The sequence below is a fragment of the Brienomyrus brachyistius genome, unplaced genomic scaffold (genome assembly GCF_023856365.1).
Source record: "Brienomyrus brachyistius isolate T26 unplaced genomic scaffold, BBRACH_0.4 scaffold55, whole genome shotgun sequence".
NCBI lineage: Eukaryota > Metazoa > Chordata > Actinopteri > Osteoglossiformes > Mormyridae > Brienomyrus > Brienomyrus brachyistius.
In genome coordinates this window covers 1,654,170-1,672,057 of record NW_026042330.1, presented here as the reverse complement: position 1 = coordinate 1,672,057, position 17,888 = coordinate 1,654,170, and the positions used below count along the sequence as shown (strand labels likewise).

The window sequence follows — 17,888 nt, the reverse complement described above, 5'->3', positions numbered from 1 at the left end:
TGGCCTGGACTGCTCTCTGTGTAGTTGGATCCTGGACTTCCTGTCAGATTTGCGTCAGGCGGTCAGATTGGGCAATACCACCTCCTCTACACTGATCCTCAACATGGGAGCCCCCCAGGGATGTACTGAGTCCTGTCCTGTATTCCCTGTACTCCCATGACTGTGTGGCCACAATGAGCTCCAACATCATCATGAAATTAGCAGATGGCTTGAGGGTCTCATCTCCAATGTTGTCAAGACTGATAGTGGACTTAAGGAAGCAGGAATGATTACACACCCTCATCTCCATCAAGGGGTTTTTGGTGGAGAGAGTCAGCAGCTTTAAGTTCCCCAGTGTGCACATCACAGAGGACTTCACATGGACAGTGCACACCGCCGAGGCAGTGAAGAAGGTACAGCAGTGCTTCTACTACCTCAGGAGGCTGAAACGGTTTGGCCAGAGCCCCTGCATCCTCAGGACATTGTACAGATGCACTATTGAGAGCCTCCTAAGTGGATGCATCACTACCTCTGTACTGCCTTCAACCGAAGAACACTGATGAGAGTGGTGCATTCTGGCAAACAAGTCATTGAAGAGGAGCTACCACCCCTGCAAGCCATCTACACCAGGATGTGGTGGAGGAAAGCCACAAAAGTCATCAGGGACCCCCAAACACGCTCTGCTCACCCTGTTATTGTCAGGCAGATGGTACCGCAGCATCAAGAACTGGATCAACAGGCTCTGGAACAGTTTCTTCTATTAGGTCGCCAGGATACTCCAACTAACATTAGCCATCCCCAGGGGTCACCACCACCCCTCCCCACTGCACTAGTGAATGTGTATATCAAAATTGTCCACGATGTTTTGAAGAAAAAAATTACATGGGAAACACATAATCTAAATAGATGTCATCTTGCTTTGAGTTTTATTACACTTGGAATTGAAATGCCTTTGTGAGAAAGGTGAAGAGAGAGAAATCAGATGTGAAGATCAATACTAATGGTGGAACCAAAAGAAAAAAAATCAGAGAAAGAAAGAAGAAAGTAGTCCAGAAAATTAGGCACTTTCACAAGACAGAGTGGTTGTCAGGTAAAGCAATATATGGGAATTCCCAAAATACAAGGCAGGAAGGTCTCTTTTTATGCTTGTGTATAGCCATTAATCCCCATTCAAAGATCACACAGGAGACTTCAGCAGCTCTGGAGCACAGTACTCAGTTTCCTGTCTGCTATGTAAGGAGTTTGTACTGCATAGGGTTTAACCTGAGATAACTGCGGAAGTCTGAGGTTTAACTCAAAAGGTGACAGCGGATTATTCTGGTCTAATCACTAGCAATAATTTTGCAAGTGAACAAAATTAAATTAACTTGACAGTGTCACAGAAGTTATAATATTAAACACCTTCAGGAATTCTTGGGTCAATGGATGACAGCTTTGCAGTGTTTGGGAATGTTTTGTAACCTAAACATAAGAATGACAACAAAAAGACACTCCCTGAAGAAGCTCAACTTAGAAAATCCAGTCGTTACACTTTGTGGCCATACCACAAAGAGAGCCTAGTTCCAGTGCAGTCCCAGCTCGCTTTGGTTTTCCACTGCAGATGGGTTAGCTTGGTAAAGGTGGGATTTGGAGAGCAACAGAGAAATAAAACCAAAGAGACACTTATTTTCTGTTTACACAGTGTGCAACATGATTTACTATGTGCAATGATAATAATAATAATAATTATTATTATTATTACTACTGCGTGGTAATTTCCGCTAGTATATCTGTGAGAATCACCGTGTTATGCAAGTATCAAACGCTAGCGGAATTAGCAATCACTTGCATAAATTGGCATTACAAATTCATTCTGTTTTGAAATTAGGAGGTTGGAAATTTTTAAGTTCCGTGTTTTGGGAATGTACTGTTACACCGCAATGTGCTATACTCCTAATAATTGATAATACATAGAATATATGCTTTTTTCTTCAGATAATCCATGCAGAGAAACCCACTATCCCTGTGGATTTTTGACCAATCAGATGGAGTCAACGCAACCCGCAGGGTCATGTCAGCATGGGTACGGCCCGGGTATGGGGTGCATAATGTGCAATGTAAAACAACTGTCATTAGTGGGAGCATGTATCTGATCTGAATGGATTTTTCTGGTAGGATTATTTTTTTAAGTATAGGGCATGATTGGTGAAAGTCTAATGATTTTTTTTCTCCCTTTCCAGAGTATTAGTAAGCCTTTGTCCACTGAGCAATTGCAAAAATAAAGCTACTTTCATGTCAACATCAATGTAATATTATTTGCCTCGAAAAGATTACAAGGAAGAAATAAATATGAGGGAAGGTTAAAAAATAGCATGTCACTTGCTAAAGACTGGCATGAACATCTGTGGTTGTGATACCTTTGTTTTGCTTCACACAGGAACACCCTGAATGTTCAAATTATAACAGAAGTACTGTACAGACGCTCCTTTACTTACGAACTTTCAGACATACGAACGAAGAGGACTGTAAGTCCAAATTGTGTTCATTGGGCTCCCGTTTCCTGTCTGCAACATCAGTTTTTTTTCCGTGCACCAATTCCTTTTAGTACGACTTCTGCCCGCTACTCCCACCGCGCAGAAGCTTAGAGTGCGTACTCCTAGCATCCTAGTTCTGTGTACTTGCATATGCCCTTAAATGATGTTGAACAGCAACTTATGAACATTTCAAGTTACGAAAGGCTGTTCAGAACATATCTCATTCGTAAGTAGAGGAGCGTCTGTACTCCACATTTTAATACAAAACATACATGTGTTATATATAAACATATAGGGCCATTTTCAAGTAAAATAGACAGGAGATGATTGTGCATCAGGATGCACAACTGACTGTAAACAATGCAAAAAAATCCCGAAAACATTATATTATATATATTATATATCAAATTAACTTTCTAACAATTTTAATATAATAAAACACTACTATATAATATGTACAAAGTGATTAACTTAATATTTTGTACAAATCTTACAAAACTGCTGGACACACATGCATACGAAAAGGACAGACGGAGGCGCACAAAGGGACGTGCTCCGTAGTGGCTTCGGCAAACCAGGTAGGGAAGGGCCTGTTGGTGGCAGGGGTGGCCGGCACAGCATCCCTGTAGAGTCATTCACTTGGCCACCGCCTGCCACTCACCATGGGAAGTGGAGAACGGAATAAATAAATAGCACGGTCTCGCTAGGGCAGAGTGCCTCCTGACAAGGATATGGGGAGAGATGCCTGTGAGGCATGATGTGCTGAAACACTGTCAGCTAATACTGTTTACGCCAGGGATGCTCTGCTTCACTGCACCTGTGCCGGCCTGACTCTGTGGCTGTGTGCCAAATGTGTGGAAGACCGTTTTCAACACAGTGACAGGCTTAGGGCATCATGTGGTCCATGCGAAACTGAAATCTATGGGATGGTCCTTGTACTTTTTGCTCACACCATGTAGCCTGCATACTCTTCTCTTCTTCCTTCTTTTTCATTGTTTCTAGAAGCTTCTTCAAACCCAGGAGACCCTGTGAGCTGCATGCTTCATACATCCTGTGGGGCTAAGCTGACATGCCTCTGCCCCTCTTTCCAATGGAGTGGCCTATTGCCTGCTATCAGACCATCTGTCCAGTATATCTGCATGGCTGCACAAATCCTTGGCAGACTTTAGAAAGGGGGCTCTTCTTAACTAACTGCAATCTGTGGTACAAATGAGTTCCACTACAGGTACTGATGGAACCGAGAGCGGGAGACCGGCTGGGGCGTGGCTGGTTCCCGGCCCAGAAAGACAGACTCCCTGTGCAATGGTGGTTCTGGGGTACAATGTAGCCCCACGGGCTTACTATCAGGTCGGACCCTGCCAGCAACCGGCATGTCCTTATCAGGGCTTGTCACGCTGGCTGTTGCATCCACAGGGAATATTGTACTGTCTCCCACATGCACAACAACAGTGTGGCGACGCCAGGAAGTCTTTTTGCGTCGCGTCTCTGGTGAGACAGGCTTCCGCAGTCCCACACCTCGAAGGTCGCCAATAGAGCCCAAGAGGCATGCTTGCACCTGTTCGGTCAGAGAGGCCTGCCCACCAGGGGCACAGGGAGTGAAGGAAGCCACCTCAATGAATGAGGAGGACTGCAGGGGCAGGCTCACATTTGGGCTCTCCTTATTGGTCACGGGATCCCTGCCCTGCTCACTTGGGGCCCCTTTTGATGAGGTTCCTTGGTCCTCTGTGACCTGCTCAAGCTCCACATCCAGTAATTTAGGCTTCTCGCCTTTGAGTTTCTTGCGTGCCAGCGTGTCACACTGGATCAGTTTGTGGGAACTAAAAGAGGTTCGGCTGTGCGGCCTATGGGTGGTGGATGAAGAGGAAAATGATGAGGAGGAGGGAGTGGTGGAGCGTCGGCTGCCTTCACTCTGGCCACCCATGGCCAGGAGGCTGGGGGGGGAGGTGCCTGACTGAGGGGGCTTGTGATGGCTGTAGAGGAAGCTGTGAGGGACCTGCTGGGTGGGTTTTTCTGCCCTTTCCTGGGTGAGGGAACGCGAGGCAAAGCCGCTCTCATTGTCCGTCTCGCTCACCAGCTCGCTGTGCTCGTCATCTGCTTCATCACCATGACCCTCGGAGGCCAGGCTGTGTCTCAGTATGGAGAGTGTGGAGTACCCCGACACTATGGAGCGTGCGTCTTCCGGCTCCCGCCACTTCCCCACCCCAGCACCACTCTTCTCCTGCAGCACTGCAGTCTTGCTGATGTTCTCTTCTTTATACAGCCTTCTCACGGACTCCTTTCCAGCTTCAACATCCTCCTCCCTTTCTTCCTCCTCCTCCTCCTCCTCCTCGTCCTCATCATTCTCATCATCATCATGATCATCGTCCTCTTCTACTGCTCTGGGCGCTGCAGCTCCACCCCTTAGTGGCTCCCCTTCCTCATTCCCTCCTTTCATCTGTTCTCTTTCTGGGACATGCCCCCCACGATTGCTGGCTTTGACTGGTTCGTGATCTGAGTCTTCGTCTGTACTGCTACCCAGGAAGCGGGTTACCGGGCGCTTCCTCCGTTTCCGAGTAACAGCAGACAGCAGCGACAGAGTAAAGTCCTTGGCTGTCAGATCCCGCCTTGAACCCCATGAGCCCTAAGGATCAATACAAAATTCATAATTTATGATTAACTAAACTTCACAAAGATTCACCCAATGACAATGAAGTTAAAAGCAAAGGTTACCTTGGATTTAGCCGAGTCACTGTTGGTTGAATCTGCTTTAGTGAGAAGATAAAAACAACAGGAGAGTAGGATTTATTAGTAAACCTGCATAACTGGGGTACATATAAACCATCAGGGGTCAGACATGATTGAATAGAATGATACTTCCTGTTGATAAATGTGATTTTCTCCTATCCCATCCCGCTCTCCATGAACACAGACGAGAGCATGCTGGGGGGATTATAGCAAAAGACAGCAACCTACGTTGTCCAGTGACCTATGGGCTAAGGGCCTTGCTCAAGGGCACATGGACATGCGATTATTCTGAAAAAGTCGGGTTTGAATGGCAACCTTCCCATCTGAGGTACAGAGGCTTAGCATCCTGAGTCACACAGCACCGACTATAACTAAGACTGGTCACCATATACCCAAATCAGGCTTCTACCAGTTTGTATGTGATCCTGTGTGTGCTCTCTCCAATCAACTACAGCTTAATCTGCATTGTACGTGTGTGTGTGTGTGTGTGTGTGTGTGTGTGTGTGTGTGTGTGTGTGTGTGTGTGTGTGCGGCTTCCATGCAAACAGGACATCTTGGGATAAGGTCGAGTGGAGGAAAAAGTCACAAAGGCTTTGACATGAATGGTGCAAAACATATTGATGCCCAACAGAAAAGGTTCATGGTTATAACGAGGTTGTGGAAACAGTGGCTTCTATGTCAGGAAAGGTCCAAATGTACTTGTGCACATAAGCAAACATAGACCAAGTCTGATTAAAACACGGTCAGTCGGGTTGAGGGAACAGTACTACAGGCTGGAAACTGTGTAGCAAACACAGGGACAGTGTCAATCTCAGTCTCAGGCAATCACAAAGGTTAGCACTGATACCAAATAGACCAAAACCTATATAATACGAGGGGCGTTCAATAATTTATCTACCTGGGTATGAAAGAAAGGAGCAAGCATGTTGAAACAAGTCTGGGCATGTTGTGACATGTCTTAAGGTTACTCATGCACAGTTGTGGCTCACTGGCAGTCTAACATTTCAAGAGACAGGATGTCCAAAGAGTCCTCATACGAATCAAGTAAGAAAATACTAGATTTGGAGCAATGATCAGTGATAAAGTTTCTCACAAAAGAAGGGAAAAAGCCAAAGGAGATTTATGAACTCATGATTGCAGTTTATGGTGAGTCTGCCCCATCATCCTACCAAGTAAAATTTTGGAGCAAGCAGTTTCAGTGGGGTAGAGAGTCCATTGAAGATGACCCACAAACTGGACGGCCGGTGGAAACATCTTCCACAGAAATGTGCATGAAAGTTGAGGATTTCATTTTGTTAGACAGATGACTTAAGGTTCCCCGAATAGCTGATGGAATGGGCATCTCAGCAGGTACAGTTTGGAAAATAATTCATGAAACGTTGGGCATGTCAAAGGTCATTGCAAGATGGGCTCCAAGAATGCTGATGCCATGTCTGAAGGCCACAAGGCTCCAGTGCTGTCAGGAGAACTTGGAGATGTCCCATGAAGACCAAGTGAATTGTTTTCATCGTTTGGTGACTGGAGATGAGACTTGGGTCTATCACAGAGATCCTGAGTCCAAAATGGAGTCAATGAAGTGGAAGCACAAGTCATCCCCCACCGCAAAAAGGTTCAAGGCAGAAACATCTGCAGGCAAAGTCATGGCAGCTGTCTTCTGGGATATTGAAGGACTTTTGCTCCTGGAGTTCATGCCACATAAGACAACCATAACTGGGGAGAGTTATGAGAACACAATGATCACTTTTTGGGACTCAATCAAGACAAAAAGACAAAGAAAACTCACAGCAGGTGTGCAGCTTCTTCATGACAATGCGCCGGATCACATGTCACATAAATCACAGGCTGCCATCCAAAAACGTGGGTTTCAATAGCTGAACTATCCACCCTACAGTCCTGACCTGACTCCCTCAGATTATTTCCTATTCCTAATTTTGAAGAAATCGCTCTGTTGACAACGATTTTCAAGTGATGAAGACATCAAGGCAGCTGTGACGTCCTCGTTTGAAGGTCAAACAGAAGATTCTTTTTCAGAGGGGTTTAAGGTCATTGCAGGAAAAGTGGATGAAGTATATGGAGTTATCAATGGACTATATTGAAAAATAAAACCATAATTTTTTTGAAATTCTTTTCTTTCATACTCAGTTAAATAAATTATTGAACGCCCCTCGTATATATATCCATCCATCCATCCATCCATCATCCACCGCTGATCCAAGGTTGGATCACGGGGGCAACAGTCTAAGCAGGGAAACACAGAGGGAGATTTCCCTCTTTGGGATATTATATATATCCTAATGGAAATTTAGTCTACCAAAAAGCTATTTGTTAAAGTAAAACTAACCTTAACTCTTAGATGTATAGTTGCATCTATTCTTGCTCAAAGCATAAACAAATGTATTAAGTTGAGGATAGATAAGATCATGTGGTTATATCTTGCATAATCAAGTTACATTTTGAAACACACATACCCACACACACACACAAACACACACACACACACACACACACACAGTCTCATGGGCTGTTTATACACAATGCTCACAGCATGTATGCGTATGCATCAGGGCCACAATGCATTTCCTGCATTGACTCCATGAAAAGAATTACTGCCATGTGTACATGCGATGCAGTACCACCAAAAATCTTGAGGGCAGTGTGGTCACCTTTTGTGACGGGACTTTGTGTTTATATACAGTACACTTAGTATTAAAGTAGCATCAGATTTTTTTTTTAAGAATGGGTGGCCAAAAGATATCTATAATTGAATATTTTCAGAAGCAAGAGGAAATATTCCAAGCACTACTCTCTGTGTACATCGTGTACAAAATTAAGGCAGTTAAAGTTTCTTTTGCTTCTGAATTGAATATGAGCTAAGAAAGCAGTGTTGTATGTACAAAGTACAACGATATTCTAACTTTAAATTCTTACTTGCATACTTTGATAAGCAACGTTATTCTTCAATACAGTTTAAATCCTGGTATTTAGAAATATTGGTGATAAAATTTACCAAGAAAGTGGGGTTTACATTTCACTAGAACATTTATATTGTTATAAGAAACAAAACTTAGCAAATTGTACAATTTTAATGGCCACTCATTTTCAAGATTAATTAGTATATGTTTATCATTAATCTAAAGTTTACTGCCGCTACTTTTGCACAAGTTCTGCATGCATTCTCAGAGTTAATCTTAATAATTTTCATCCGTGTTGTTTAAATCACTCATAAACATACGTATTTGTGAGAAATTGATTTTTGACCTAATTTTTGTTTTATTGCAATATCTATCACAAAAAAAGATTTTTTCCAATACTAAGTGCGAAATACTAAATACTATGACATATTTAACAACATATAATGCAACATTCAACATGAGGTAGTAAAGTGATATGTGGCAAAGTGAAGTACCAATACAATATGGAGCACTGGGTAGAATATAGAGAATGCTGCAACAGTATTAGAAAATTAGCAACTTGCTTGACAACATTGTACATTGTAAAACAAGTGTACAATATTTCGCGTCACAACCTCATACACACAAGTGAGACCAGAAACAAAGGAGCCGACTAAAATGGTTCTCACATTGCCCCTGGTGGACTCGACCTTTAATCCTCTACATTGATGTAAATTACGCATGCAAGTATAAGCAGCAGCACCACTTGCATAGAGACAACACGCATAAACACACGTGTTGCATGCATAGAGTATAAACCAGCCCTCACACTGTCACTATGCCAATGGACATCTGATCCTACCGCAGTGATTGCTCCAAAGGCTCAGCTAGGAGAAAACCCAGAGACAACCAGAGAGAGAAAATGGGAAATGAGTATATAAAACAAGAGGAAAACACACAGAGTAATGGGGAAGTAACAAAGCACACAGGCATCAAGATCAGAAGGATGATGTCATCAGATTCAAGGTTACTATATAATTTTCAACATTTATGAAATACAAGCACGTGGAAAAGTGAGCCTGATGTCTTGGTTTGACGCAGATTTTCTTTGCTGTAAAAGCTGAGAGGGTTGCTCTCTTACCTGAGGCCTCTTGCCCTGTCCTGCCAATGTTCGACAGCAAGTGGTCAATGTTGGGGATGGGTTGCAGGTCCTCCGTGTCCACTGGTGTCTGAAAAATCAGAGCCAGACAAATTGCTATTCATTCATAACTAAGTCACCTGCTGTTGTCAAGTGTAGCTGGGGTGCGTTGGTACAAATAAGGAATCAGTAATTGGCAACAATATATTTACAGAAAGTTCAAGGCTCCGTTTTGCACATTCAGGTTTGGTTTAATTAATTAATCAGATATATCACAGTATGCTGTGTGCCATTAATTTAAGGATCTCCATTACGTGCTGCACACTGGGATGCTTGTCTGACATACCTTATCATCCACGCCAAGTTTCTCGGTAAAAAACCAGGCATACTGGGAGGAAGAAAGGGAGGAAGTCCATATGAGCAGACAGCAGAGGCTATCAGGAGGTGAGTCTGGTTTTCAGGATACGGTACAACAGCCTCTATGTGTGAGATGGGATACTCACATGCTGGATAAGGGTCTCCACTATCTTGTAGCGGTCTGGCATGTGGGTCACCATTTCCGTCATGTTGTCCTCCGACGTGCGCACCAAGGTGGGGCCAAACACCAGCGCCAGGTTACGAGGTTCCATCTATATGGACAGTTTTTCCCCACATTTGGTGCTGTATCTCTCATTCATTACTCATTAATTTCCATTATGGGCCATACTTACACAGATGTGCATAAACATTATATAATTACTCATGTTGTTCTCTTTTATAACATTGTTATTACTTTTGGGCTTCAGCAAATTTTGAGAGAGACTTTAACCACAGAGAACAGGCATGTATATTTAGATGAGTATTTTTATTCATTTAACATTAAACCCATGGTACTCTCATGACAGTTGTGAAATAAATCGATAAAAAAATTACTAAAGCCTCAATGAAATAGTAGAACTTTTCTAACACCAACCGATCTAACACCAAGAGATCTCCCATTTTCCTTCTTGACCATAAATACACTCACGTGGTTATGACTTATACACTGTACCATCAGTAGCATCAAAAATGTTGCTGAAAGAAAACTGTAAATTTTGTGTATAGACTTGGTTTATGTTACACTCAAGAAACATTTTAAAAGTTCGCACGGGGCGTGTCAACAGACGGAAGGAGGGAAAGAGGAAGGGGAGCTGCTGCAGCCCCCAGAGGAGTAGTAGAGGATGATGATAATGATGATGATGATGATGATGATGATGATGATAATATATAACATATGCTATGTACTGTACAAGCTTTACCAAATGATAATTTTCTACCAAAGACTGTTAACACTTTCATTTGTTCTTTGGTTCAAAAATTGATTTAAAACACTGCAGTACATCATCAGATCCAGTATCCACTAAAGGGAGGTTCATACTTCTCTGCATGCAGACTGTGTGGTCGTGCATTTGCACATGTAACAGACACAGAACAGTTCATACTTTTGTCATAAAGTTTGCAAAAAATGTGTACATTTGCACAGGTAAAGAATGCATGGTGGAAATAGTGCTTAATTTTCAAACTTAAGTAAAAGTACAGATACCACAATGAAAAGAAACTCAAGTAAAAGTCATTCAGTAAAATAATATTCAAGTAAAAGTTAAAAAAAAAAAATACTTCCTAGGCGTAAAACCAGACTGCTCCGGTCACTGACAGGCAAGCAACTGATCATAAATCCTGTTAAGCACGACACTAGCAAGGACCTTACCCGGCAGGCACTGAGAGCAGTGTTATCACCCTGTAGTTAGGGCAACCCAAGTGACCACCCTTCCCTTTCCAGATAGGGGCTACAAGTCCCATTTTCCAGTCAGATGGGATCATGCCCAATTCCCAAATGGAAGCAAAGCACAGATCCCTATGATTTTCCCTACCCCTAGTAAAATGTTGTAAACGTTTACCATGCAACAAGGGGCCCTCTGAAAAACCTTGCATTGGGGCTCATTATAAGAAGCTTATATCACAGCGCTGAGCTTCTGTAGCACAAACCTTATTCTTCTCCGCATTGTCAGCAACAGTTTTCAGATGTCCAACTAAGTACTTCAGGGTGTGGTAGTAATGATCGGGCAAGTCATGAACCTAAAAACAGCCATGAAACATGATGAGAGACAATCATAAGAAAGAACTACAATTATCATGATTGACCACTCCCAAATAAGTCCCTTATTATCAACACACCAGTTTCTTCATGGTCTTTAGCCTGTTGCTGGTATTCTCCATCCGGTTGGCATCAATGAAGTCGCTGTACTTATCTGGAGAGTGAAAAGTCACAATATTAGCAACAACAGCCTGGCTGGGAATTTCAAATGTCGGACTTGCAGACATATACAGAAGGTTTCAAACCTGCATAGTGACATAGAAAAACAACATAATATCACTTAAGAGGATATTTACTGTATGTAAACTTAATTTAAGTCTCATTGCATATTGCAGAATCAATATACCCAATTTATGTATCTCAGTATGATTCAAAATATGCTCATATTAAACCTGCTGTAGTCAAAGTGTGAAGGAGACTGAAATGAAATATATGCCAATGCCATTCTGGGTTTTTATTCTCTCCCTGCCTACTGGGATGCAGTACTGGAACTCACCGTCAGTAAACAGAGGCTCTGGTAGCTTCCGGAAGAATGATTTCAGCAGACTGCTGATCACATTTAAATCCTGCCATTTCTAGGGGTACAAATTTAAGAGGTGCAGTTATCACATAATACTAATATATATAACACTGCACACTTGCAGACATGCACGTATCCTTATGACGCACTTGAAGGAAACGAAGTTCTCTGGAATCGCATGCTTCCGACACCAACATATTGTGTCCGCACATCCAAGATATTGGGTCCTCACCCACTACGTATGTCTCTGTTTTATTATATAGTAACATAATAAGGTACAGTGTAGTGCAATAAGGAAAACTGAGTGGCATATTACACTTTCATTCCGGAAATCCATGCGAGGAAGCACTTGCAAGTTTCACTCCATTTTCTGAATGAAAGTAAAATATCCAACTCACTTTTCCTTATTGCGCTGCACTGTAACTTACAATACTATATTCAAACCTGTCTTGAGTGAATTTAAAAGGATCGGCTGTAAGATCAATAGATTCCACTTTTTACTTAAGTACTTTTACACTCAGGTAATTTTTACTTTTACCTGAGTAGTATTTTACTTATTATTTATTTATTTGAGTAACATTTTGGTGTGGTGTCTGTACTTTTACTTAACTACACCACTGTTCCTCCCATGCTATTTGTGCATGTGCAAATGTGCACATTTTATGTGGACTTGACCACAGAAATATGAACAGTTCCGTTTCTGTTACAAGTGAAGATATGCGAACGCACATTAATGCTTAGTCTACTCACCTCTTCAGCAAGGTTGATGTCAGCCCCCTTGTTGAGCTGGTCCTGCAGACTGGACACCATGGCGTTGTTGCCAGGGACTCTATAGATCCCTGTGTACTCCAGACCCATCTCCTCTACCAGCCCACAGCAAGTCTCCACTATGAGAGGAACAAACTAGGACGATGGGAAGGAGCCACATGAGTGTGCATGAACAAGCAGAGGCCCAGGGAGCAATGCAAAGCTGAAAGGAGCTGCCCACTCACCTTGTTGATGGCCCCAGGCTGGCAGTCCTCTAGCCGCACCCCAAACGCCTTGGGTCCTGCCTTCTTGACCTTCTTCATGAGGTTGATTCCCCATGGAGCTTTGGGAAAGTTGCTTTCCTCTGCAATCAGAAGAGACCCCATAGGGAGAAAAGGCCACATTAAACAGACCATGCGCCATTTTGGCAGCAGTGCTTCCTGAAGAGGTCGGCTGCAGATGGCTGATTTCCACAACGTCACCCTACCGTGTTACATTTGCTCACCTTTGCTGTCAGTCTTAGGGGAATGAGGTGGTGCCCCAGAATAATCTGCCTTGGGCAGAAGGAAGGAAGGCTTCATGCGGGGCAGCTTTGGGGACAAGTCCGGCTTACTGCCCATGGGACTGAAGGGGAAACAGATGCACTGCTTACTATTCAAAAACACATGGGGACTCACCCTCAGCCTCATGCAACACAAGGCTAACAGACACCAAACAACAAATGTATCATGCTACAAATTACTGGAGGTCAAAGTAAAAATTTCCTGCTGGTTCAGTCGCTCACAGCTCAGAAGACATAAAATGTTTTGGGTCATCCTTTTGTAACATTAAATGGATGTACACACATTAGCAAAATGGGAGACTGCTATCAGGGGTGTTTTCTGGATAAACTTAAATTAATGCATAGAGCAAAACAAAAGGGACAGCTTATAGTGGTTAAGATGCTATATAATTATACCTAATGAATATGGCTGTAAGGGGCAGCATGGTGGTGCAGTGGTTAGTTTGCCTCACACCTCTGGGACCCGGGTTCGAGTCTCCGCCTGGGTCACATGTGTGCAGAGTTTGCATGTTCTCCCTATGTCGTCGTGGGGTTTCCTCCGGGTACTCCGGTTTCCCCCCACAGTCCAAAAACATGCTGAGGCTAATTGGAGTTGCTAAATTGCCTGTAGGTGTGCATGTGTGAGTGAATGGTGTGTGAGTGTGCTCTGCAATGGGCTGGCCCCCCATCCTGGCTTGTTTCCTGCCTCGTGCCCACTGCTTCCGTGGGGGGCTCTGGACCCCCCATCACCCAGTAGGATAAGCGGTATAAACACAACAGTTCATAGAGTAGCATTAATAAGTTAACATTAATAAGCCACAACAGATAATATTTTGCTTCATTATTTATTTAAACATTCATGGGCCTCCGCAAAAAATAGCTCCTACCAGCCAACTGTTGACTATTGCCAAGCAACAGAAATACTTTGAACCATATAATAATTTGCAAAATATATTAATATTTTACTGCTTAACTGGGGCACATTTCCTAAAAGCTCCCGTTAGCAACTTTAGATAGCTGAAACCATTCTGTTGCATGCTGCAAACACAAATGTGTAATGTAATGCAAAGGTAATGAGCAACTATGCCTTTGGGAAACATACCCCCACTGCTTTTATTTTTTATTTTGTTGTCTCAACTTCGCATCTTCCGTTTTTTGAACAAGTTGCATCATTGTTGTAAGTTGCATCATTTATGTGAATTACACAAGTATTTTTAGTGCAAAAGTTAATATTTTACATAAAATCTCTTATTTTCAGAAAATACAATCTATACTATTTTAAGCTATTGTATGGCATATATTTTAAGAAACATAAGTTAAATACGACTGCTTTGCAGTCTTATACTTATAAAAAGTCTCATAAAGGTAGTGAAAAATGCTAAAGGAACAGTCTAGTTGTCAACAGTAGGGATCAAAATTTTAAAACAAGGGACATAAGTAATTTACAAAGTCACTGCTTACCCACAATTATCCAAAAATTGAAGAGATTTTTTTTTACTGAATTTATTCAATAGAAACTCTCACATCACAAAATACAAAGTTGAAAGTCTCTAGTTAGTGCAAACAAAACCCAGACATGTGCTCTAGTTTATGGGAGTTTTCACATGTTTTCTTGACCCAGTAACAACCGCAGGATTATCATATTGTTATCATACGAATAGCCCTATGAGTGGGTGGCTTTGTGACTCAGACACTGTCAGTCTTGATTTTTTTATTCTCCTTACAAAGTTCTAAAAATATGCTTCATTTATTCCTCTATATATATAGGAAAAGGTTCAAGGGTCCTGTTGTTTTTTTTACATTTCCTGCAGAGTGTTTTACACTCTTTGACAAGATTTCCGTTTGATCCCATGGGGGGCTGGGATCGCTGACTCCAGAGGGTTAAGATTCAGTAACAGTTTTTAGGTACGCCTGTAAAGCAGAGTGATACATCTGATGTGAAATGTCCATGCGTGCTTATTTTCTGAAAAGAGCACTTATAGAAAGGCTCTTGTCCAATTAGATTTCTTTGTCGGAACTGCTGAGTAAGCACAAGTTTCAGATGTCCTACAGTCCTCTCAGCCTATATAGTTTTAAAAATATTTAACCTGAAATCTACAGTATGCAACCTTCATCTTTAATGGCATGGTGGCAGTCGTACATAACAATATACTGTTGCTCGGCTTCTGTTTAATATTTTTTTGTTTAACTGTTGAAGAAACTCAAGAAAAAAACACTTAAAGCCATGATTATGAAGGCCCTACCTCTGCTTCCTGTAGTCATTCAGCTTCTTATTGATTAGTGCTTGCCTAGAGGACCCAAACTCCTGAAAAATAATACAAGTAGTATAGATAAGCATGATAATATTATGCTAAAGATATCCATATAATTCATTTATAAAACATTCTTAAAAAGAACTCACAGATATGTTACATACTTGTTTTACTAACTGATAAACACAACTATTTATTACTTATTGTGATTATATACATGGACTAATAGTGTATTACACAGGTTTCCGGTCATGCCCGGCTCGTCCGCTCCTCGTGTGTGCCACGCCCCCTGATTACCCACGTGTGCTTCCCTGATCGTCTCCAGCTTTGTTGTAAACAAGTTTGAACACACAGTTGCCTAAGATTAGCACAATAATTATGTTTAGATGTGTATGTGTATAGATATTGCAAGAGGGTGTGGAGGGTGCAGTAAGGTGTTGTATATTTGAAACATGTACAGAGATGAGACTCAGGGGTCCTCGAACCTCGCTGTCAGTCCTGCTGTTCTCACATATGACCTTGATCCAGCTGAGCATGTCATCACGGTCTTCAGCCTGCAGAAGGTACTCGCAGAAGTCCTGCGTAGTGAGGCGCAGCACGTGTTTGCGTTTGGTCTCGCTGTATGCAATGTCTACCAGACAGCCGCGGATACTGATTAACTGCTCATCCTCACAGTGGGCCGACCTGGCCCCTCCCCCCAGGGTGGCTCCATGCAACACTGCCTCCCGCTTGTCTTTGTAGAGGTAGAGCGAGTGGGAACGCAGCACAGAGAAAACCCGCTTCCATGGCCGCATGCCACTGGCCAGCTTCTGGGATGTGGAGAGGGAAGGACTATGGGTCATTTTTAAAGCATAGCAGGTTTTAAAACCTTTTTTGTGTTCGCACTTGGGTATGTAAGGGCTGTAGTGATTAAGATGAGATTACCACATACCCTAGGATCTTACTCACCTTGCCCTTCTCTGTGAGGATCTGCTTATAGTGTAGCCACCCCTCCTTGCGTATGTTGCTGAAGGTGAGGGTGCCGAGTTCAGAGGTGGAATGACGCTTGCAGTGTGCCTCCACTACGTTGCCAAGGCTGTCAAAGGACTGAGTGTGAGGAAGGAGAACAAGTCACGAAAGTGCATGTGGGTAAACTACTGATCGCACGTCAAGTCAATGGCGCATAGGCATACCAGGAACACATAGAAGAATGAGTCTGTATGACATTTCCATAACCTTCTCTGAAACTCATATGTAATGCTGGAAGTCACAAAGGATAATAAAAAAAAGTTCATTTAATGGGGTATTACAGTTGCCAAGAGCAAATAATAGTGATTAAATTAATGGATCCTGAAGGAAGAAGGATAGAATTTTCAGTTAAGTTCTAGCTGGATAGAATGAGTAAACCATGAACGTTGTGAAGAAGAAACATATTGGCCAAATAATCAGCAGCTGAATGAAAATGTTGGAAAGCAGTGCTGTAATGCACATATGTATGTTATTAAAACTCACCCCATCTGCAAAAAAGCTTTTGACTCTTTTTGGCAGTCTCCTGTAAGAACAAGAGCAGAATATGAGAGATACTGCAGGCAAATAATGAAGAATGTCCCAGTACGTTGTACTTATATGGAGATGCTTTTGAGTTTGTTTCCCCGACTGAATTCATGGACATTTTCACTTCTTAACATTCTACTGTCATTATGATTGTGATGGACGGCCTCATGGACTTTGTTCATTTGGAGGGGACTAAAGGTGTACGGACTACGGCATAGGGTTGGTAACCCAGTATCTTGTTACACTGTGTCATTTGACCTGTCAAATCTGATTCCCTGGGTTCCAGCACTGCTACCCGAGTTCTGCTAGCTCACCAGGCTCCATGTCCACATCAGTTATTTCATACCTTTCCCTCTTACTCAATAGCTGTCAATGACACTGCTTGATAAACAGAGCTTGGCTGTCTAATCAAAGCACTCGGAAGTCCATCTGGGTCTTTGAAGATTAACTTCAGAGGTGGCAAAATTCTGCTACAGTAGTACTTGACCAAACGTTATCGGTGCGCGTGTGCTTCACCCGCAGACTAATTAGCATGAATGAAACCCTAAGGGTAAGGCAATCAACAACTGGTAGCCTTGAGGAAAACCAGGGCCCTGCACCCAGAGTGGCAGCACTGCTAACTGTATCACCCTGCCAAAGATCACAGATGGCTTTTCAGTGGCATCCTGGACACATAATTCTGGTTACTGTGTGGGTCACAGGAAGATGGCTGCCAGCCATATTAGATACAGGTTTGCCTGTTTGTCTGTAGCCATTTGTCATTTCACCCATGAACTGAAGCTGAAGCTACAACCATAAAACACACTGCCAGTAAGGTTTACAAACAGCACTCCTTGCTTTTGGAGGCAGTGAACAGCTTAACCATGTACTAAATTGTTCATGATAAAGGAAAAAGAGCAGACTGAGAAAAAGAAAAGAGCCAATATAGGAGAGGAAA

General features: G+C 42.6%; 1 protein-coding gene across 8 annotated transcripts in view; it reads right to left on the bottom strand.

The window, feature by feature from the left end:
* Positions 1-876: 876 nt before the first annotated feature.
* Positions 877-17,888, bottom strand: part of LOC125724110 (rho GTPase-activating protein 23-like) — a 107,170-nt gene continuing 90,158 nt past the window's right edge. For 6 of the 8 annotated variants that reach the window (XM_049001057.1, XM_049001056.1, XM_049001051.1 and 3 more), the window contains 15 exons: positions 16,910-16,949; positions 16,367-16,504; positions 15,904-16,227; positions 15,410-15,471; positions 13,131-13,249; positions 12,871-12,989; positions 12,629-12,781; positions 11,855-11,933; positions 11,439-11,512; positions 11,250-11,339; positions 9,749-9,874; positions 9,592-9,633; positions 9,249-9,336; positions 5,202-5,236; positions 877-5,112 (listed from right to left, as the gene is read on the bottom strand). In XM_049001057.1, coding sequence (XP_048857014.1) covers positions 3,712-5,112; positions 5,202-5,236; positions 9,249-9,336; positions 9,592-9,633; positions 9,749-9,874; positions 11,250-11,339; positions 11,439-11,512; positions 11,855-11,933; positions 12,629-12,781; positions 12,871-12,989; positions 13,131-13,249; positions 15,410-15,471; positions 15,904-16,227; positions 16,367-16,504; positions 16,910-16,949 — 2,890 coding nt within the window. In that variant the 3' untranslated portion in view covers positions 877-3,711. The remainder of the gene's footprint in view (positions 5,113-5,201; positions 5,237-9,248; positions 9,337-9,591; positions 9,634-9,748; positions 9,875-11,249; positions 11,340-11,438; positions 11,513-11,854; positions 11,934-12,628; positions 12,782-12,870; positions 12,990-13,130; positions 13,250-15,409; positions 15,472-15,903; positions 16,228-16,366; positions 16,505-16,909; positions 16,950-17,888) is intronic. The other 2 variants (XM_049001052.1, XM_049001054.1) reach the window with 1 other exon arrangement.